We start from the raw sequence: 17,492 nt of genomic DNA, 5'->3' as shown, positions 1-17,492 counted from the left end.
GAGTGCCTGCAGGGGCTGCTTGGGCTGGAGAAGTAGATGAGTGGGCCTGCGGCCCTCTGCGGGGAGAGCTTCCCTGACCTCCAATTCTCGGGACCTCTAGCCATGCAGGGGTGCTGGAGGGCACCCACATGGGGCCATAGCTGAGGTCTAGCCCACGCCTAGCTCCCCGGCAGGAAGAGGGCCTTGAGTGACAGGACGATGCACCAGCTTCTCCTTGCCTTTATTTATTAATTACTTTATTGCAGATTGAAACCGAGTCTCTCCTCTTACTGGATTATAAACAACCCCATTCTCTCTGATATTTATAACTCCCAGACCGGTTTTAATAATAGTCTGCCATTCTCTATTATTACCATTTGCTAAGAGCTTTATACTCAAGATTTAATTCTCACCACAGCTTCATAAAGTGAGTACGATCTTTGCCATTTCCTAAATGTTGTTAAGAGCAAATCTCAGGTTTTTATGCCAGAGCGCGGCCACACTGCAGCCCTTCCTCGGGCCGCTGGGCGGGGCTGAAGGGAGTGGGCGGAGCCAGGGCGGGCACCTACCTCTCCCACGCCCCCTGCAGGCCGCTGTAGCAATGACAGCTCAGACCCACTTCCGCTCACGTGGAGTTTCCACCCAGCGAAGCACCAGGTCGTTTGATTTTCTCATTTGTGCCCTCCAACCCCAGGTGAAGCAGATGCAGCAATAATGACGTGGCCATTTGGGGTAAAAGCATTCTAGAGCGTGCTCTAAAGCCGTCCAATGTCGCATCTTGTAGATGAGGAGACGGAGTAACTCACGTGAGGTCACATGGTCACAAGGTTGCCAAATGGGGTCATTAGACTTTGGTGACACACACACTAGGTGAGAGATTATCTCCTGCGAGCCCAAAGTGTAGACTTGAATCCAGCTCTCTTAACTCTCCTAGATTCTCCAGCAACTCCGGCAGCATGAACCCTTGTAACTCCTGCTGAGCTCTGCCCAGGCAGTAGAATTATAGTTCACACTGTTGGGAGCAGGGCCACACTGATACCTGGGGCATCAGGGAAAAATGAGCTGCTCATAATCCCTGTGAGCAGCACCAGGGAGGCATCATGACTCCATAAAGATGGAAATCTGGGAGACCTGGGCCATCCCAGGTCCTCCATTCAAGAGCTGTGTGACCTTGGTCAAGTTTGTTGACCTCTCTGAGCCTCAGTCTACTCCCTTTTAAGGTTATTAACCACAGATTTAATGTCCAAAGTTCCTAGAACAGAGAGAACTTTGATAAGAGGCAACTATTAATGGTAGTGGGGGCAATTATACCAGAAGGCGAGAGCCTGTCCTTACCTCTCCTTGAGTCAACAAGACTCCACAAGTGTGAATGCTTAGTTGAGAGGATGGAGGCTGCACGTAATCATGTACAAGGCTACAGGCGCGCATCTCTCCCACTTCCCCCACACAGAAATACAAGGATGTGGAACCCAGTCTGAGTATCTCAGAGGTGGACGGCTTAGAGCTGGTGAGGAAGTTCTCAGAGGATATGGAGGCCATGCTCCGCAGGAAAGTGGAGGCTGTCAAGGTACTCTCGGTTCTATGATTTGTGGAGGGGTTCTGGCCCAACCCCCATGACACCAAAATGACCCTCAATGTTGTGCTCCCTTTATCCTCTTTCCCACACCATCTTCTTCCTACCTTATGAGTGTCTGCTTTGTAGCCTCACGAGCCAAAAGATCATTTGTAAAGGAGAAAATGTTGGGAATCAAGAGAAGAGAGGTGGGGGCTGGAATTTGAACTCTGCCTGAGGGAACTTTGTCCAATACAATAGGATCAACTTACAGTGTCAAGAGGGGTTCTGCATCACAACCTCATATTCAGAGACAGGCACAGAGCAGGTATAGAGTAAAGTTTTAGGGGTCACTAACTGATGAATGAATAGGTGGATGGATGGGTGGCCAATGGGTGGAAGGGAATACAGCTGGATGGAGAGCTCAAAAAGCAAGCTCCTTCATCTCCTTTCCCTTTTCTCCTCTATCCATGCTCTCCTCTTCTGCATATCAGCCCACCCTTCATGGCACCCACATTCTCTGAGGGCCACCCAGATCCCAGAGGTACTTACAGTGCTGGGCCTCGTGTTCAGGTGATTCCCACATTGCACATCCACTGAGCAGGAAGGACCTGCCCCAATATCTTTGGGGACCTGGCTAAGTGGAGAGACATGGTTCCTGCTCCACCCAGCCAGAAATCTGACCATCCAAGACCAGTCTTATCCCAAAAAGGACTCCCTTGGGGGAACCAGGAAAATGACAGAGCTAGGATGGTAGATCATGCAGGGGAGGCAAGGTCAGGGGTTGGGGAGAGAGCAGACTGCAGTCTGCACAGTGGGCCTGCCTGGCTCCCCACCTCCCCATCAGAACCCACTTTCTGGGAAGCATCAGCATCAGAGTCTCTGGGGCCTTCTTTCCCACAAGTTACAATTTGCAGCCTCTTTTCCACAGCTTAGGAGAGCGGGATTGTAGCATCAGAGATGATAACTTGGGGACTGGAGAGCCCACCCTGGACTATGGTGGGAGGACACTGATCTCACAAACAACCAACACGGGCAGTCTGCCTCCTTCTGTCTACGGTGCTGTTTGAAACCCCTCTCTGGGCACAGACATTGGGCACCCCTTTGGGTACTGGTCCTTATGCTAGAACAAAAGTAATTCTGCTGCACTCCCAGAGACAAGGGCTCTGGGCTCTCTGGGGCTCCAGTTCCACTGTCTTTCCCATGGCTCCCACTGAGGAAACCAACCAAAAGAAAAGAGTGTTTGCTTGGCCAGTCTCCAAGTACCAGGCCCCACTCCTGCCTGGGGGTTCCATGGGGGCCTCAGTCACAGGCCCTTCTACATGGCATCCATCGGGAAATTTCCTGCAAAGCAGCACTAAAATTATCTTTGCCCTGTGAATAATGCTTCAGTGAAAATGAGAGCATAGATATCTTTTCAAGATTCTGATTTCATTCCCTTTGGCTATATAACCAGAAGTGGGACTGCTGGATTATAGGATAGTTCTGTTTTAAGTTTTGGGGGAACCTTCATCCTCTTTTCCATGTGGGGTACCAATTTACATTCCTATTGACAATGCAAGGGTTCCTTTTTCTCCACACCCTCACTTGTTATCTTACATCTTTCTAATAATAGTTGTCCATCCCCTACACACCTTCCCTCTGGTGACCACCAGATTGTTCTCTATATTTAAGAGTCTGTTTTTTGGTTGGTCTCTTTTTCCTTTGTTTTGTTTCCGAAATTCCACATATGACTGGACTTATATGGTATGTGTCTTTCTCTGACTTATTTCACTTGGAATTACAACTCCTAAGTCCATACATGTTGTTGCAAATGGTAAGATTTCATTTTTTATTATGATTGAGTAATATTCTATTTTATAAATAGAATTTATAATTAAATAGATTTTATAAATTATATAGATACATAATTAAATTATATAACTATATAATTATATAATTTAATTATATTTTAAATCTATATAATTCTATATAAATCTATATATAATCTATATAATTAAATTATATAGACTTATAATTAAATATATTTATACACTAATAAATTTATAATTAAATTTATAAATAAATAGAATAGTAATATTCTATTTTATAAATAGAATAATATTCTATTTTATAAATAGAATAATATTCTATTTTTATAAATAGAATAATATTCTATTTTATAAATAGAATAATATTCTATTTTTATAAATAGAATTGCATAAATAGAATCTATTTTATAAATAGAATATTACTCAATCATAATAAAAAATGAAATCTTGCCATTTGCAACAACATGTATATATAACATATATATAAAATAAAATATAATAATATAAAAAAGAATATAATAAATATAAAAAGGAATATAATAAATATAATAATATAAAAAGAATATAATGAAGTAATAAATAGAATATTACTATTAATACTATTAATATTACTATGTAATAGAATATGTATGTACCACATCTTTTTCCATTCATCTATCAATGAGCAAATGAGTTGTTTCTATATCTTGGCTATTGTAAGTAATGTTACAATAAACATAGGGAGGCATATATCTTTTTGAATTAGTGTTTTTATTTTCTTTGTGTAAACACCAGTAGTGGAATTACTGGATAATCCAGTACTTCTATTTTTAATTTTTTGAGAATCTCCATATTATTTTCCATGGTGGTTGTACCAGTTTGCATTCCCACCAGCAGTGCACGAGGGTTCTTTTTTCTTCATATCTTCACCAACACTTGTTATTTCTTGTGTTTTTGAGTTTAGCCATTCTCAGAGGTGTAAAGAGATATCTCATTGAGGTTTTAGTCTGCACTTCCCTGATAATAAGTGATGTTGAGCATCTTCTAATGTGTCTGTTGACCATCTGGATGTCTTCTTTAGAAAAATGTCTAGTCAGGGGTGCCTGGGTTGTTCAGTCATTAAGAGTCTGCCTTCAGCTCAGGTCATGATGCCTGGGTCCAGGGATGGGCCCTGCATCAAGCTCCCTGCTCAGCAGGAAATCTGATTCTCCCTTTCCCACTCCCCCTGCTTATGTTCCCTTTCTTGCTGTGTGTCTCTCTGTCAAATAAATAAAATCTTTTTTAAAAAGAAAAGAAAAGAAAAATGTCTATTCAGTTCTTCTGCCCATTTTAATTGGATTATTCTGGGGTTTTTTTCCCTTGTTGCATTGTATGAATTCTTTGTATATTTTGGATATTAACTGCTTATCAGATATATCATTTGCAGATACCTTCTCTCATTCAGTAGGTTGCCTTTTGTTTGGTTGGTTTCTTTCGTGTGCAAAAGCCTTTCATTTTGCTATAGTCCCAAAAGTTTATTTTCACTTTTGTTTACCTTGCCAGAAGAGACAAATCTAGAAAAATGTTTCTATGGTCAGTGTCAGAGAAATTACTCCTTGTGTTTTCTTCTAGGAATTTTGTAGTTTCAGGTCTCACATTTAGGTCTTTGATCCATTTTGAGTTTATTTTCCTGGACAGTGTAAGAAAGAGGTCCAACTTTATTCTTCTGTATGTAGGTCTCCAATTTTCCCAACTGTATGTTTACTCTGTTGATTGTTTCCTTTGGTGTGCAGAAGATTTCTGGTTTGATGCAGACAACGAAAGCAATACAGAAATGGGTGATGCAATCTCATTTCTATTTTTGCTTTTGTTCTCTGTGGAGAACAAAACTTCTTGACCAGTGTCAAGAAGCTTTTTCTTTATGCTTTTTTCTAGTAATTTTATAATTTCAGGTCTTACATTTAGGTCTTTCATTTATTTTGAGTTGATTGTCTTTTCTTTTTTTATGTTTTATTTATTTTTTTTAATTTAATTTTATTTTTTCAGTGTTCCAAGATTCATTGTTTATTTTGAGTTGATTTTCATATCTGGTGGTAATAAAGGCCCAATTTAATTCTTCTACATTTAAATATTTAGTTTTCCTCATACCATTTATTTAAGAGACTTTTTTTTTTTTTTTTTTGCCATTGTGTGCACTTAGCACCTTAAAGATCAGTTAATTGTAAAATGTATGGATTTCTTTCGGGGCTCCATTCTATTTTATTTGTCTATATGTCTGCTTTTGTGCCAATACCAACTGCTTTGATTATTGTAGCTTTGTAATATATTTTGAAATCAGGAAAGTGTGATGTGAAATTAGCTTTGTTCTTCTTGTCCAAGATTGTTCTGGCTACTCAAGGCCATCTGTGGTTCCATATAAATTTTACAATAGTTTTTCTATTTCTGTAAAGAATGACCTTGGAATTTTGATAGGGATTGTATTGAGTTTATAGATCACTTTGTGTAGTTGGACTTTTTTTTTGGTATTATTATTCCTCTTTTATTTATTTTGTTATGTCAGTCAGTCAATACATCATTAGTTTTTGATGTAATGTTCCATGTTTCATTATTTGCATGTAACACCCAGTGCTCATCACAACACATACCCTCCTTAATACCCATCACCCGCTACCCCATCCCCCACCCCTACCCCTCTGAAACCCTCAGTTTGATTCCCAGAGTACATAGTCTCTCACGGTTTATCTCCCCCCTCTGATTCCCTCTCCTTCAGTTTTATCTTCCTTCCCCTAATGTCCTCTGAGTTATTCCTTATATTCCACATATGAGTGAAACCATATGCTAATTGTCTTTCTCTGCTTGACTTACTTCACTTTGCATAATGCCTTCCGGTTCCAGCCATGTCGATGCAAATGTTGGGTATTTATCTTTTCTGTTGACTGAGTAATATTCTATTGTATATATGGACCATGTCTTCTTTATCCATTCATCTGTTGAAGGGTATCTCAGCTCCTTCCATAGTTTGGCTATTGTGGACTTTACTGTTATGAACATTGGGGTGTATGTGCCCCTTCTTTTCACTACATCTGTATCTTTGGGGTAAATACCCAGTAATGCAATTGCTGCATTGCAGGGTGAGTCTATTTTTAACTTTTTGAGGAAACTCCCTCCTGTTTTCTGAAGTGGTTGTACTAACTTGCATTCCTATCAACAGTGTAAGAGGGTTCCCCTTTCTCCACAATCTCACCAACATTTGTTATTTCCTGCCTTGTTAAGTTTTGCCATCCTAACTGGTGTAAGATCATATCTCAATGTGATTTTTATTTGAATTTCCCTGATGGGAAATGATGTTAAATATTTTTTCATGTGTTTGTTAGCATTTATATGTCTTCTTTGGAGAAGTGTCTGTTCATGTCTTCTGCCCATGTTTTGACTTGATTATTTCTTTTTTGGGTGTTGAGTTTGAGAAGTTCTTTATAGATCTTGAATAACAACCCCTTATCTATAATGTCACTTGCAAATATCTTTTCCCTATCTAAGGGTTGCCTGTTAGTTTTGTTGACTGTTTCCTTTGCTGTGCAGAAGTTTTTATTTTGATGAAATCCCAAAAGTTCATTTTTGTTTTTGTTTCCTTTACCTTTGGAGACGTGTCATGAAAGAAGTTGCTGTGACCAGTGGTAGTGCTGTCATTTTAACAATATTAATTTTTAAAAGAATATGAATTCTTCCAATCCATGAAAAAAGATCTTCCTATTATCTGTGTCTCCTTTAATTTCCTTACTTCCCATGATGCTCTATAATGCTGGCATCCTTTCCTTTTTCTTTTCTTTCTTTCTTTTTTTTTTTTTTTTAAGTTGTGGTAAATACACATTATACAAAAGTTACCAGTGGGTAACCTGGATGGCTCCGTCAGTTAAGCATCCAACTCTTGGTTTAGGCTGAGATGATGATCTCAGGGTGATGAGATTAAAGCCTGGCTTTGGGCTCTCTGCTGGCCATGGAGCCTGGTTGAGATCTCTCTCCCTCTCTCTTTGTTCCTCCTCCCTTGCTCATACTCTCATATGCTCTCTCTCTAAAAATAAGATAAAATAAAATAAAATAAATATTTAAGTTACAATTTTAACCATTTTTAAAGTGTACAGTTCAGTGGCATTAGATACACTCCATGCAACTATCTTCACTATCTAGTTCCAGAACTTTTCATCACTCCCAAACAGAAACCCTGAACCCATTAAGCAGTCACTCCAATTTCCTTACCCCTCTGATTTCTTGTAACCACTAATCTGCTTTCTGTCCATAGATTTTCCATTCTGGATATTTCACAAAGGTGGAGTTATACAATATATAACCTTTTTATATCTGGAGTCTTTCACTTCATGTTTTTAAGGTTCATCATGTCTTAACATGTACCAGAACTCCATTTATTTTTATGGTTGAAAAATTTTTTATTTATGGGTATCCCCCATTTTGGGGGATGTTCATCAATTGATGAATATTTGGATTGTTTCTATCTTTTGACTACTGACTATGCATATTTGTATGTATGTGTGTAGAATAGATACATATGTGAATATATGTACATACACACACATTTTAATAGACTTTAATTTTATTTTTTTTAATATTTTATTTATTTCAGAGAAGAGAGAGAGCATGTGTGCAAGCATGGGGGGTGGATTGCCAGATGGAGAAGTAGACTCCCCTTGGAGCAGAGAGACTGATATGAGGCTCGATCCCAGGACTCTGGGATCATGATCTGGGCCAAAGGCAGACACTTAACTGACTGAGCCACCAAACACCCCTAGACTTTGTTTTGGAAGAAAGTAAAGTTTCCATATACCCCTGCCCCCACAAATACACAGTCTCCCCAGCTATCAGCAATTCCCACCAGAGTGATACATTTGTTACAATTGATGAACCTATATTATCACATGATTATCAACCAAAGTCCAGGTTTACATGAGGGCTCACTCATGGTGTGGTACATTCTATGGGTTTTGACACATGCATCCAACATTATAGATCATGCAGAGTAGTTTCACTGCCCTAAAAAGTCCTCTGTTTTCTGCCTATTCGTCCCTCCCTCCCCAAAAACCTCTGGCTACTACTGATCTTTTTCCTTTTTCTGTAGTTTTGCTTTTTCCAGAATGTCATGTAGTTGGAGCAGGACGTAGCCTTTTCAGACTGGCTGCTTTCATTGAGTAATATGCATTAGGTTTTGGCCATTGTGAGTAGAGCTGCTATAAACAATTATGCGCAAGTTAGTGTTTGAGTACCTCTTTTCAGTTCCCTTGGGTAAATTCTTAGCAGGAGAAATTACTGAAAACCTTCTGGACTTGTTTTGTCCATTCATTCTCCCTTTTGTGTTCCCATCCTGCAGAATCTAGTAGAGGCTGCTGAGGAAGCTGACCTGAACCATGAATTCAATGAGTCTCTGGTGGTGAGTCTGCCTGCTCCCAGAGCTGCTGCTGGGAGAGTATGACTAATGGCCGAACCACAACCAAGGCCAGGGTCACCTGAGTACAAGATATGGAGGGGTGGGGGAAGGGAGGTCCCACGCTGTCTTTTGATGTGCATAGGATTTGTATGAACCTACAGTAGTAGTTTAATTCTGAAATGTTCTGTGGTCTTTAAGAAGAGATTTATGGATCGGGTAGGAGAGATAGCTATCAAGACCTGGGGGGGCAGGGCACAGAGCAGCAATCCACCCATTCCATAAACACGTATTGCCCAACCACAGTGGGTTAGCCTCTGCAAAGATTAAAAAGTCAAGAAGCTCATAGACCAAATTACTCTAGCATATGGCATGTAACCAGCCCATGAGAGTTGGTAAACAGAGTTACAAGAATACAGAAGGGAAGGGGTGCTTCAGCAGGCAGGGTGGCTTTCAGGCCAGCCTCAGGCTGCGGGGGATTTGAGCAGAACAGGCATGGAGAAGCTGAAGGAAAAGAAAAGACACCGAAATTGGAAAACACAAGATTGTGGAAATTGTGAATAGTCAGCTCTGTGTATCCAGGGGATGGTGAAGTGGAAAGTGACTGTGGACAGATAGGAATTTGGCCTCACTTAAGCTCAGAATGGCACATGTTGAAGGGTTTGAGCGAGGGAGGGACACAGCGGGATCTGTGTCCCTTGCTGTCAGTGGTGTTGTGGCATGGGGTGGGACGTAGAGTGTCCTGAGAGGGCTGTTCAAGATCTGAACCAGGTGGTGTGCGGGGAGTGGGGAAGAGGCTCTGATTATGGCTCTAAGTGTGGTCATCCAAGTGGACCCCCCCCCCAACACTGCATGTTAGAGCCAGAGATCACACTGATGACTCCTCAGAGGGGCACTGGGGCCACAGGCTGTTTCTTAAAGAGAGAACCTCCTAGAACCCACTGTTCCAAGTCTCTAGGAGCTCCCCACACAGGAAAAAAAAAATTGTGGTGCCCATGATGCTGCTTCTGTCTCTTTACCTCACCTTAGATCTCTGGTTGCTTGTCTCTGGCTCAGATCATGCTCTACAGAGTGGGAAACTGAAGCAATAATCTAGACCATTTACAACAAAAACCAAGTGAATCAACCATGCACTCCAGTATCTGGCTATGTATTGTCTGTATGTGTGATACAGATCATTGTCGGAGTTGTTCATGGCTGTTGCTGGTATAGACGCTGTCAGTCTGTCTGACCCTGTCTCCCATGTCTGAGTCCTCTGACCTGTGCCATTTGTTTTTCTCTCTCTCTCTCTCTGTCCTGCTCACACTTGTCTGCTCCTAGTTTGACTATTACAACTCTGTCCTGATCAACGAGAGGGACGAGAACGGCGATTACGTGGAACTGGGGGCTCAGTTTATCCTCGAGTCCAATACACACTTCAGCAACCTGATGGTGAACACCTCCATCAGCAATGTGCAGCTGCCCACCAACGTGTACAACAAAGGTAACTCCCCACCCCCACCTGACACTCTCCCTGAACAGCTTATACTGTGAGTTTTAACGCTATGCCTCCATTTTCCCGAGAAGCCATGAAGGGTATAAACTGAGTCTCCAACCTCTTACACTGAGGAGAACAAGAAGAAGGGATTCTGCACCAGTCTGGACTGGGAGAAAGCTCAGTGTTGCTGGATTGGAGGGTGTGAGTGTGGCTTTCTGAGTGTGAGGTAACAGGCAGCTGTGAACAGCATCACTGTAGCCTGTGTGTGTGTGTGTGTTCAGTGGATGAAGAACCTGTCACTGTTGCTTGTGACTTAGTTTCCCTGTAGCTCCTTCTGTAATCTCATCCTTTAGACCCAGACATTTTAAATGGAGTCTACATGTCTGAAGCCTTGAACCCTGTCTTTGTGGAGAACTTCCGGAGAGACCCAACACTGACCTGGCAATATTTTGGCAGCTCCACTGGATTCTTCAGAATCTATCCAGGTAGGGCCATGAGAAGGCATTTCTGTGGCCTTTTCGGCTTTTCTTGGAATAAGGCAATAGAGCATTGGAGACAGACCTTGGCACTCAGGCCCCCAGTGAATGAACTCCCACCCCATCCAAAAGCATCTCTAAACCACACTTTGACACCCTTTATAACATGATAAGCACATTTATGATAAATAGTTATTAATAAATGAATCAATCAATGAATCAATGACACCATCAATCACCATGGTAACCAGACCCAAAATGCCCACATTAAATCCTTGTCCCATAAAAAGCACTGTGGAAAATTCAAAAATAAGATAAAGCAAGTCTTGATCCTAAGAAGTTTACATCCTAATTGGAGACGTGGAGCATATTCACTTGAAGTGCTCAATGGCAATGTAAAAATTTTCACAGGTTACTGTGTGATTAATGGCTAACTAAATGGACTGCATGGAGAAAGTTCCCTTGTTCATCAATAAAAATAAGAAACAGAAATATCTACCACAACATTTGCATTTTACTCCAACCCATTTTTATATTTTTAGCACACTATCTGGAAAGTCTTGTAGCTGCCCTGCATTTCTGAGACAGGAAAACAGAAAAGTCCTAAAGGATTTTTAGTGTTCCCAGGCTGGAAAAGCCAGTTCCTCTGCAGGACTACATGGGGATCTTAGAGCCGACAGGGTTCCTGTTGTTAGCCTGCCCTTATCTCTCTGCCTGAATCCACAACCAGTCGCTGGTTCTTTTCTGCTCTCCTGAGCCTCGATGAGCAAGCTCTTCCCCCTTCCATGTAACAGCCCTTCAAGTGCTTGAAGTCAATTCACATGTCCATGGGCCCTTCTTCAGGGTAGAATTTCCACAAGTATTTCTGCCACACCAGGGCTTCCAGAGACATCAATTTGTGTGCAAATAACACTGTCCAGTTATAGTCTGCAAAGAAGGGGGCAATTTCTCACATCCACATCCACATTTATAGATACATGTCAGCCCTCAGGTGGACTGTATTGGGTTGACCATAAATCCTTGACCATGATACTGTGCCTATTTCTATTTATCTTATTTTTAATTTGTTTAAAAGAGATGCTTGTATATACATGATGGATGCAAAAACTAGAATGTTACCAAACCTCTCTCTACTTAATATGCTCCTCCTCTGATCTGCCCTTGGCCCCCCAACTTTCCCGCAATCCCACCCTCCCAATGACCAGGTAACAGCTATCCTGCACTTTGAACTTAACATCTATTTGAATTTTTTGGCCGTCTGCTTAGTTATTTAGTCTTATCTCATATTTACACACACACACACACACACATCTCCTCAAAAATGCATTGTTTTGTTTAGCTCATTTTTGAAATTTACTAAACTGGTTTTATGTATAGACTTTCAGAGCGTACTTTTTTATTCAGTATTATACTAGCAACATTCATCTGGGTTGTCACATATATCTGTACTTTGTCATTTTTGTTCCTGTATCATATTCTTGAGGGCCAATAGATCAGTTCATTCATCCTCCTGATCCTGTCTGGATTGTTTGCAGTTTTTTTTTCTTCTGGTTTTTTGTTTGTTTTTTATTTCTTATTTTTGTTTTGTTTTTTTGTTTTTTTTGTTTTGTTTTGTTTACTTTTAAGAACAGGGTTGCTATGAACATATCTTATGCATGTGTCCCCAGACACATTATAAGAGCTGCTCTTGAGCATGTACCTAGGGATGGAATTGTTAGGTCCTAAGGTACAGGACTGTTCGGCCATGACAAGAGAGTACAAAATTGTTTTTAAATGCTTGCACCAGTTATAATCTGACCAGCCATGAATAAAAGGTTCTGTTGATGCACATTTTCTCAAACACGGGGTATTGTGAAATGTTAACCATTTTTGTTAATAACACTTTAGTACAAAATGGTATTTCACTGTGGTCTGACACTGTGTTTCTTCCATCGCTTAGAAGTTGAGCATCTCTTTCTTCCTATGTCATTTGTTGTATGCTTTTCTTCTTCTGTGAAATGGCTACTGTGTCTTCTGTCTGTTCCCTTTCCTAATGTTAATCTGTCTTTACGGTTTTCTGAAAACCTAACTTGATCATAGCAAGTTAGTCTTTTTTTTTTTAATTATTAATTAATTTATTTGACAGACAGAGATCACAAGTAGGCAGAGAGGCAGGCAGAGAGAGAGAGAGAGAGGGAAGCAGGCTTCCTGCGGAGCAGAGAGCCCGATGCGGGGCTCGATCCCAGGACCCTGAGATCATGACCCGAGCCGAAGGCAGCAGCCCAAACCACTGAGCCACCCAGGCGCCCCTAGCAAGTTAGTCTTTTATGCGTTATTGGATTTAGTTTACTAGTATTTTTTTTAAAGATTTTATTTATTTATTTGACAGACAGAGATCACAAGTAGGCAGAGAGGCAGGCACAGAGAGAGGAGGAGGCTCCCTGTTGAGCAGAGAACCCCCTGATGCGAGGCTCGATTCCAGGACCCTGAGTTCATTATCTGAGCTGAAGGCAGAGGCTTAACCCACTGAGCCACCCAGGTGCCCCTAGTTTACTAACATCTTGTTCAGGACTTTTTGAGTAAAATGGTCTTGTAATTTCTTTTTCTAGTACTGTCTTTGTCTGGTTTTCAAAATTATACTAGCTTCATAGAATAAACTGGGAAATATTCCCTTTTTTCTGGTTTTTGGAAGTCTTTAAATAAGTTAGAGTGATGTTTTCCTTGAAAGCTTGTAAGGATTCATCTATAAAACCATATAGGCTTGGGGTGTCTGGGTGGTTCAGTTAGTTAAGTGTCTGCCTTTGGCTCAGGTCATGATCCTAGGGTTCTGGGATCAAATTCCACTTGGGCTCCCTGCTCAGTGGGAAGCCTGCTTCCCCCACCCTTACTCCCCTTGCTTTGCTTGTGTCCTCTGTCACTGTGTCTTGTTCTGTCAAATAAATAAATAAAATCCTTTTTAAAAAAATATAAACCTGATGTTTTCTTTATGGGAAGATTTTAAATTACCACTTCAAGGAATTTATGCTTATGGGCCTAATAAAGCTTTCTATTCCTTCTTAATTTGGTAAAATACCTTTTCTAAGATTCCATCTATCTTGTCTGAGTTTTCAAAACTATTTTCAGGAAGCTATTATTCTATTATCTTTTTACTCTCTGCTGTATCTATAATTATTTCCTGTTCTTATTCATAGTATTACTCATTTTTTTTTTTTTAATCATTGCACCACTGGGTTTTCTGTTTTGTTAGTCTGTCTCAGGAATCATCTTTTGTCTTCATGGACTACTCTCTATGGCTTCTTTGTTCTCCATGTCACCTGTTTCAGTTCTGACCTTAGCTCTTCTTCTTCTTCTTTTTTCTTTTTAAAGATTAATTACTTAATTTATTTATTTGACAGAGAGAGTGAGAGAGAGAGAGAGATCTTAAGTAGGCAGAGAAGCAGGTGGAGAGGGGGAAGCAGGTGGAAAGAGTGGGGAGGAGAAATCCATGCTGAGCAGAGAGCCCGATGTGGGGCTTGATCCCAGCACCCTGAGACCATGACCTGAGCCAAAGGCAGAGGCTTAACCCACTGAGCCACCCAGGCGCCCCCTTAGCTCCTCTTCTCCCTTTCCTTGGATCTATCTGCTGTTCTTCTTTCCAACTTATTAAATTGTACACTTAGCTTTAACTTTTAGCCTTTCTTTGTTACTAAAGTAAAAGTTTTTGTGCTTTTTAAAAGATTTTTATTTATTTATTTGATAGAGATCATAAGTAGGCAGAGAGGCAGATGTGGGGGTGGGGGGAGGCAGGCTCCCTGCTGAGCAGAGAGCCCAATGTGGGGCTCGATCCCAGGACCCTGGGATCATGACCTGAGTCAAAGGCAGAGGCTTTAACCTACTGAGCCACCTAGGTGCCCCTAAAGTAAACGTTTTTAATGAGACTCTAGACCTAGAAGCTCCACTTTTGCTGTCTCTCATTAGGAATGGTTTCTAAATTTTTAAAATTATAGTAAAATACATATAACATAAAATTTATTACCCTAAATTTTAAATTGGAATGATAATTGATATACCTATTATATTAGTTTCAGGCATATAACATAGTGCTTCAATTTTTTTATATATTACAAAATGTTCACCTCAAGAGCTCATTAACCTCTGTGACTGAACAATTATTACAGTGTTATTGACTATATACCCTATGTTGTACATTACATCCCTGTGACTTATTTATGTTATAACGAAGTGTTTATCTCTTAATCCTCTTCACCTCCTTTGCCCATTTCCCAACCCCTCACCTCTGTCAACCACCAGTTTGTTCTCCGAATCTTTGAGTCTGTTTCGGTTTTGTTTTGTCTGCTCATTTACTTATTAGATTCCACACATATGGTTTTTGTTTTTGTCTGACTTATTCACTTAGCCTAATACTTTCTAGCTCCATCCATGTTATTGTAAATGGCAAGATTTCGTTGTTGTTGTTGTTGTTGTTGTTGTTGTTTATGGCTGAGCAACAACACATTCTACTGTGTGTGTATAGATATAGATATAGATACAGATATAGATACAGATATCTCACATCTTCTTTTTCCATTCACTTTTCAATGAACACTTATGTCGCTTCCATGTTTTGCTAGTATGTTAGTACTGCAGGAAACATAGGGCTGCATTTATCTTTTCATATGAGTGATTTTATTTTCCTGAAACAAATATCCAGAAGTGGAATTGCTGGATTGTGTGGCAGTTTTATTTAATTTTTTCAGTATCCTCCATACTGTTTTTGGTAAGGCCTGCACAATTTACGTTTCCATCAAGAGTGCACAAGGGCTCCTTTTTTCCTCACTTGTTATTTCTTGTCTTTTTGATAATAGCCATTCTGACAGGTGTGAGGTGGTATCTCACCATGGCTTGATTTGCATTTCCCTGATGATGAGTGACACTGAGCATCTTTTCATATGTTGGATGACCATCTCCACATCTTCTTTAGAAAAAGGTCTATCCGAATTCTATGCACATTTTTTTAAAAGATTTTATTTATTTATTTGACAGACAGAGATCACAAGTAGGCAGAGAGGCAGGTAGAGAGAGAGGGATGGGGAAGCAGGCTCCCCACTGAGCAGAGAGCCTGACATGGGGCTCGATCCCAGGTCCCTGAGACCATGAGCTGAGCTGAAGGCAGAGGTCCAACCCACTGAGCCACCCAGGTGCCCCCTCTGTCCATTTTTAATCAAGTTGTTTGCTTTTTTGTTGTGAGTTGTATGACTTTTTAAAATATATTTTTAGTATCGACTAGTTCTTGTATGTATCATTTGCAAATATTTTCTTCCATTCAGTAGGTTGCCTTTTACTTTGTTGACAGATTCCTTTACTGCAATTTTTTTTTTTTAGTTTAATTTTTGCTTTTGTTGCCTTGCCTAAGGAGACCTAGGCAAAAAAGTATTGTAGGAGGGTTCCCCTTTCTCCACATCCTCGCCAATACCTGTCGTTTCCTGACTGATTAATTTTAGCCATTCTGACTGATGTGAGGTCGTAACTCACTGTGGTTTTGATTTGTATTTCCCTGATGCCGAGTAATGTGGAACACTTTTTCATGTGTCTGTTGGCCATTCAGATGTTTCTTTGCAGAAATGTCTGTTCAGGTCCTTTGCCCATTTCTTGTTTGGACTTTTTGTTCTTTGGTGTTGAGTTTGATACGTTCTTTATAGATTTTGGATACTAGCCCTTTAACTGATATGTCATTTGCGAATATTTTCTCCCATTATATTGGTTGTCTTTTGGTTTTGTTCACTATTTCCTTTGCTGTGCAAAAGCTTTTGATCTTGATGAAGTCCCAATAGTTCATTTTTGGCCTTGCTTCCTTTGCCTTTGGTGATGTTTCTAGGAAAAAGTTGCTGCGGCTAAGGTCAAAAAGGTTGCTGCCTGTGCTGTCTTCAAGGATTTTGATGGATTCCTGTCTCACATTGAGGTCTTTCAACCATTTTGAGTCTATTTTTGTGTGTGGTGTAAGGAAATGGTCCAGTTTCATTCTTGTGCATATGGCTATTTTATGCTCCCAACACCATTTGTTGAAGAGACTGTCTTTTTTCCATTGGACATTCTCTCCTGCTCTGAAGAAGATTAGTTGACAATAGAGTTGAGGGTCCATTTCTGGGCTCTCTATTCTGTTCCATTGGTCTACATGTCTGTTTTTCTGCCAGTACTATACTGTCTTGATGATTACAGCTTTGTAATAGAGCTTGAAGTATGAAATTGTGATGCTGCCAACTTTGGTTTTCTTTTTCAACCTTCCTCTGGCTATTTGTTGTCTTTTCTAATTCCATATAAATTTTAGGATTATTTGTTTCATTTCTTTGAAAAAAGTTGATGGTATTTTGATAGAGATTGCTTTAAATGTTTACATTGCTCTAGGTAGCATAGACATTTTCACAATATTTGTTCTTCCAATCCAAGGGCATGGAACGTTTTTCCATGTCTTTGTATCTTCTTCAATTTCTTTCATGAGTAAGTATAGATTCCTTGTCTCTTTGGGTAGATTTATTCCCAGGTATCTTACGGTTTGGGGTGCAATTGTAAATGGGATTGACTCTAATTTCTCTTTCTTCTGTCTTGTTGGTGTTGTTGGTGTATAGAAATACAACCGATTTCTGTGCATTGATTTTATATCCTGACAATTTTCTGAATTCCTGTATGAGTTCTAGCAGTTTTGGAGTAGAGTCTTTTGGGTTTTCCACATAAAGTATCATATCATCAGCAAAGAGTAAGAGTTTGAATTCTTCTTTGCCAATTCAGATGCCTTTTATTTCTTTTTGTTGTCTGATTACTGAGGCTAGAACTTCTAGTACTATGTTGAATAGCA

General features: G+C 40.2%; 1 protein-coding gene across 1 annotated transcript in view; it reads left to right on the top strand.

Moving 5' to 3' along the window:
• The window catches only part of CACNA2D4 (calcium voltage-gated channel auxiliary subunit alpha2delta 4), a 112,898-nt gene that overhangs the window by 3,929 nt on the left and 91,477 nt on the right, over window positions 1-17,492 (top strand). Inside the window, exons 3-6 of the mRNA XM_004773738.3 lie at window positions 1,430-1,546; window positions 8,678-8,737; window positions 10,052-10,214; window positions 10,562-10,693. Of these exons, the coding sequence (XP_004773795.1) occupies window positions 1,430-1,546; window positions 8,678-8,737; window positions 10,052-10,214; window positions 10,562-10,693 (472 nt within the window). The remainder of the gene's footprint in view (window positions 1-1,429; window positions 1,547-8,677; window positions 8,738-10,051; window positions 10,215-10,561; window positions 10,694-17,492) is intronic.

The sequence above is a fragment of the Mustela putorius genome, unplaced genomic scaffold, assembly GCF_011764305.1.
Source record: "Mustela putorius furo isolate JIRA1106 unplaced genomic scaffold, ASM1176430v1.1 tig00003988_pilon_pilon_pilon, whole genome shotgun sequence".
NCBI classification, from domain to species: Eukaryota; Metazoa; Chordata; class Mammalia; order Carnivora; family Mustelidae; genus Mustela; species Mustela putorius.
This window is presented reverse-complemented; position numbering and strand designations above follow the sequence as displayed.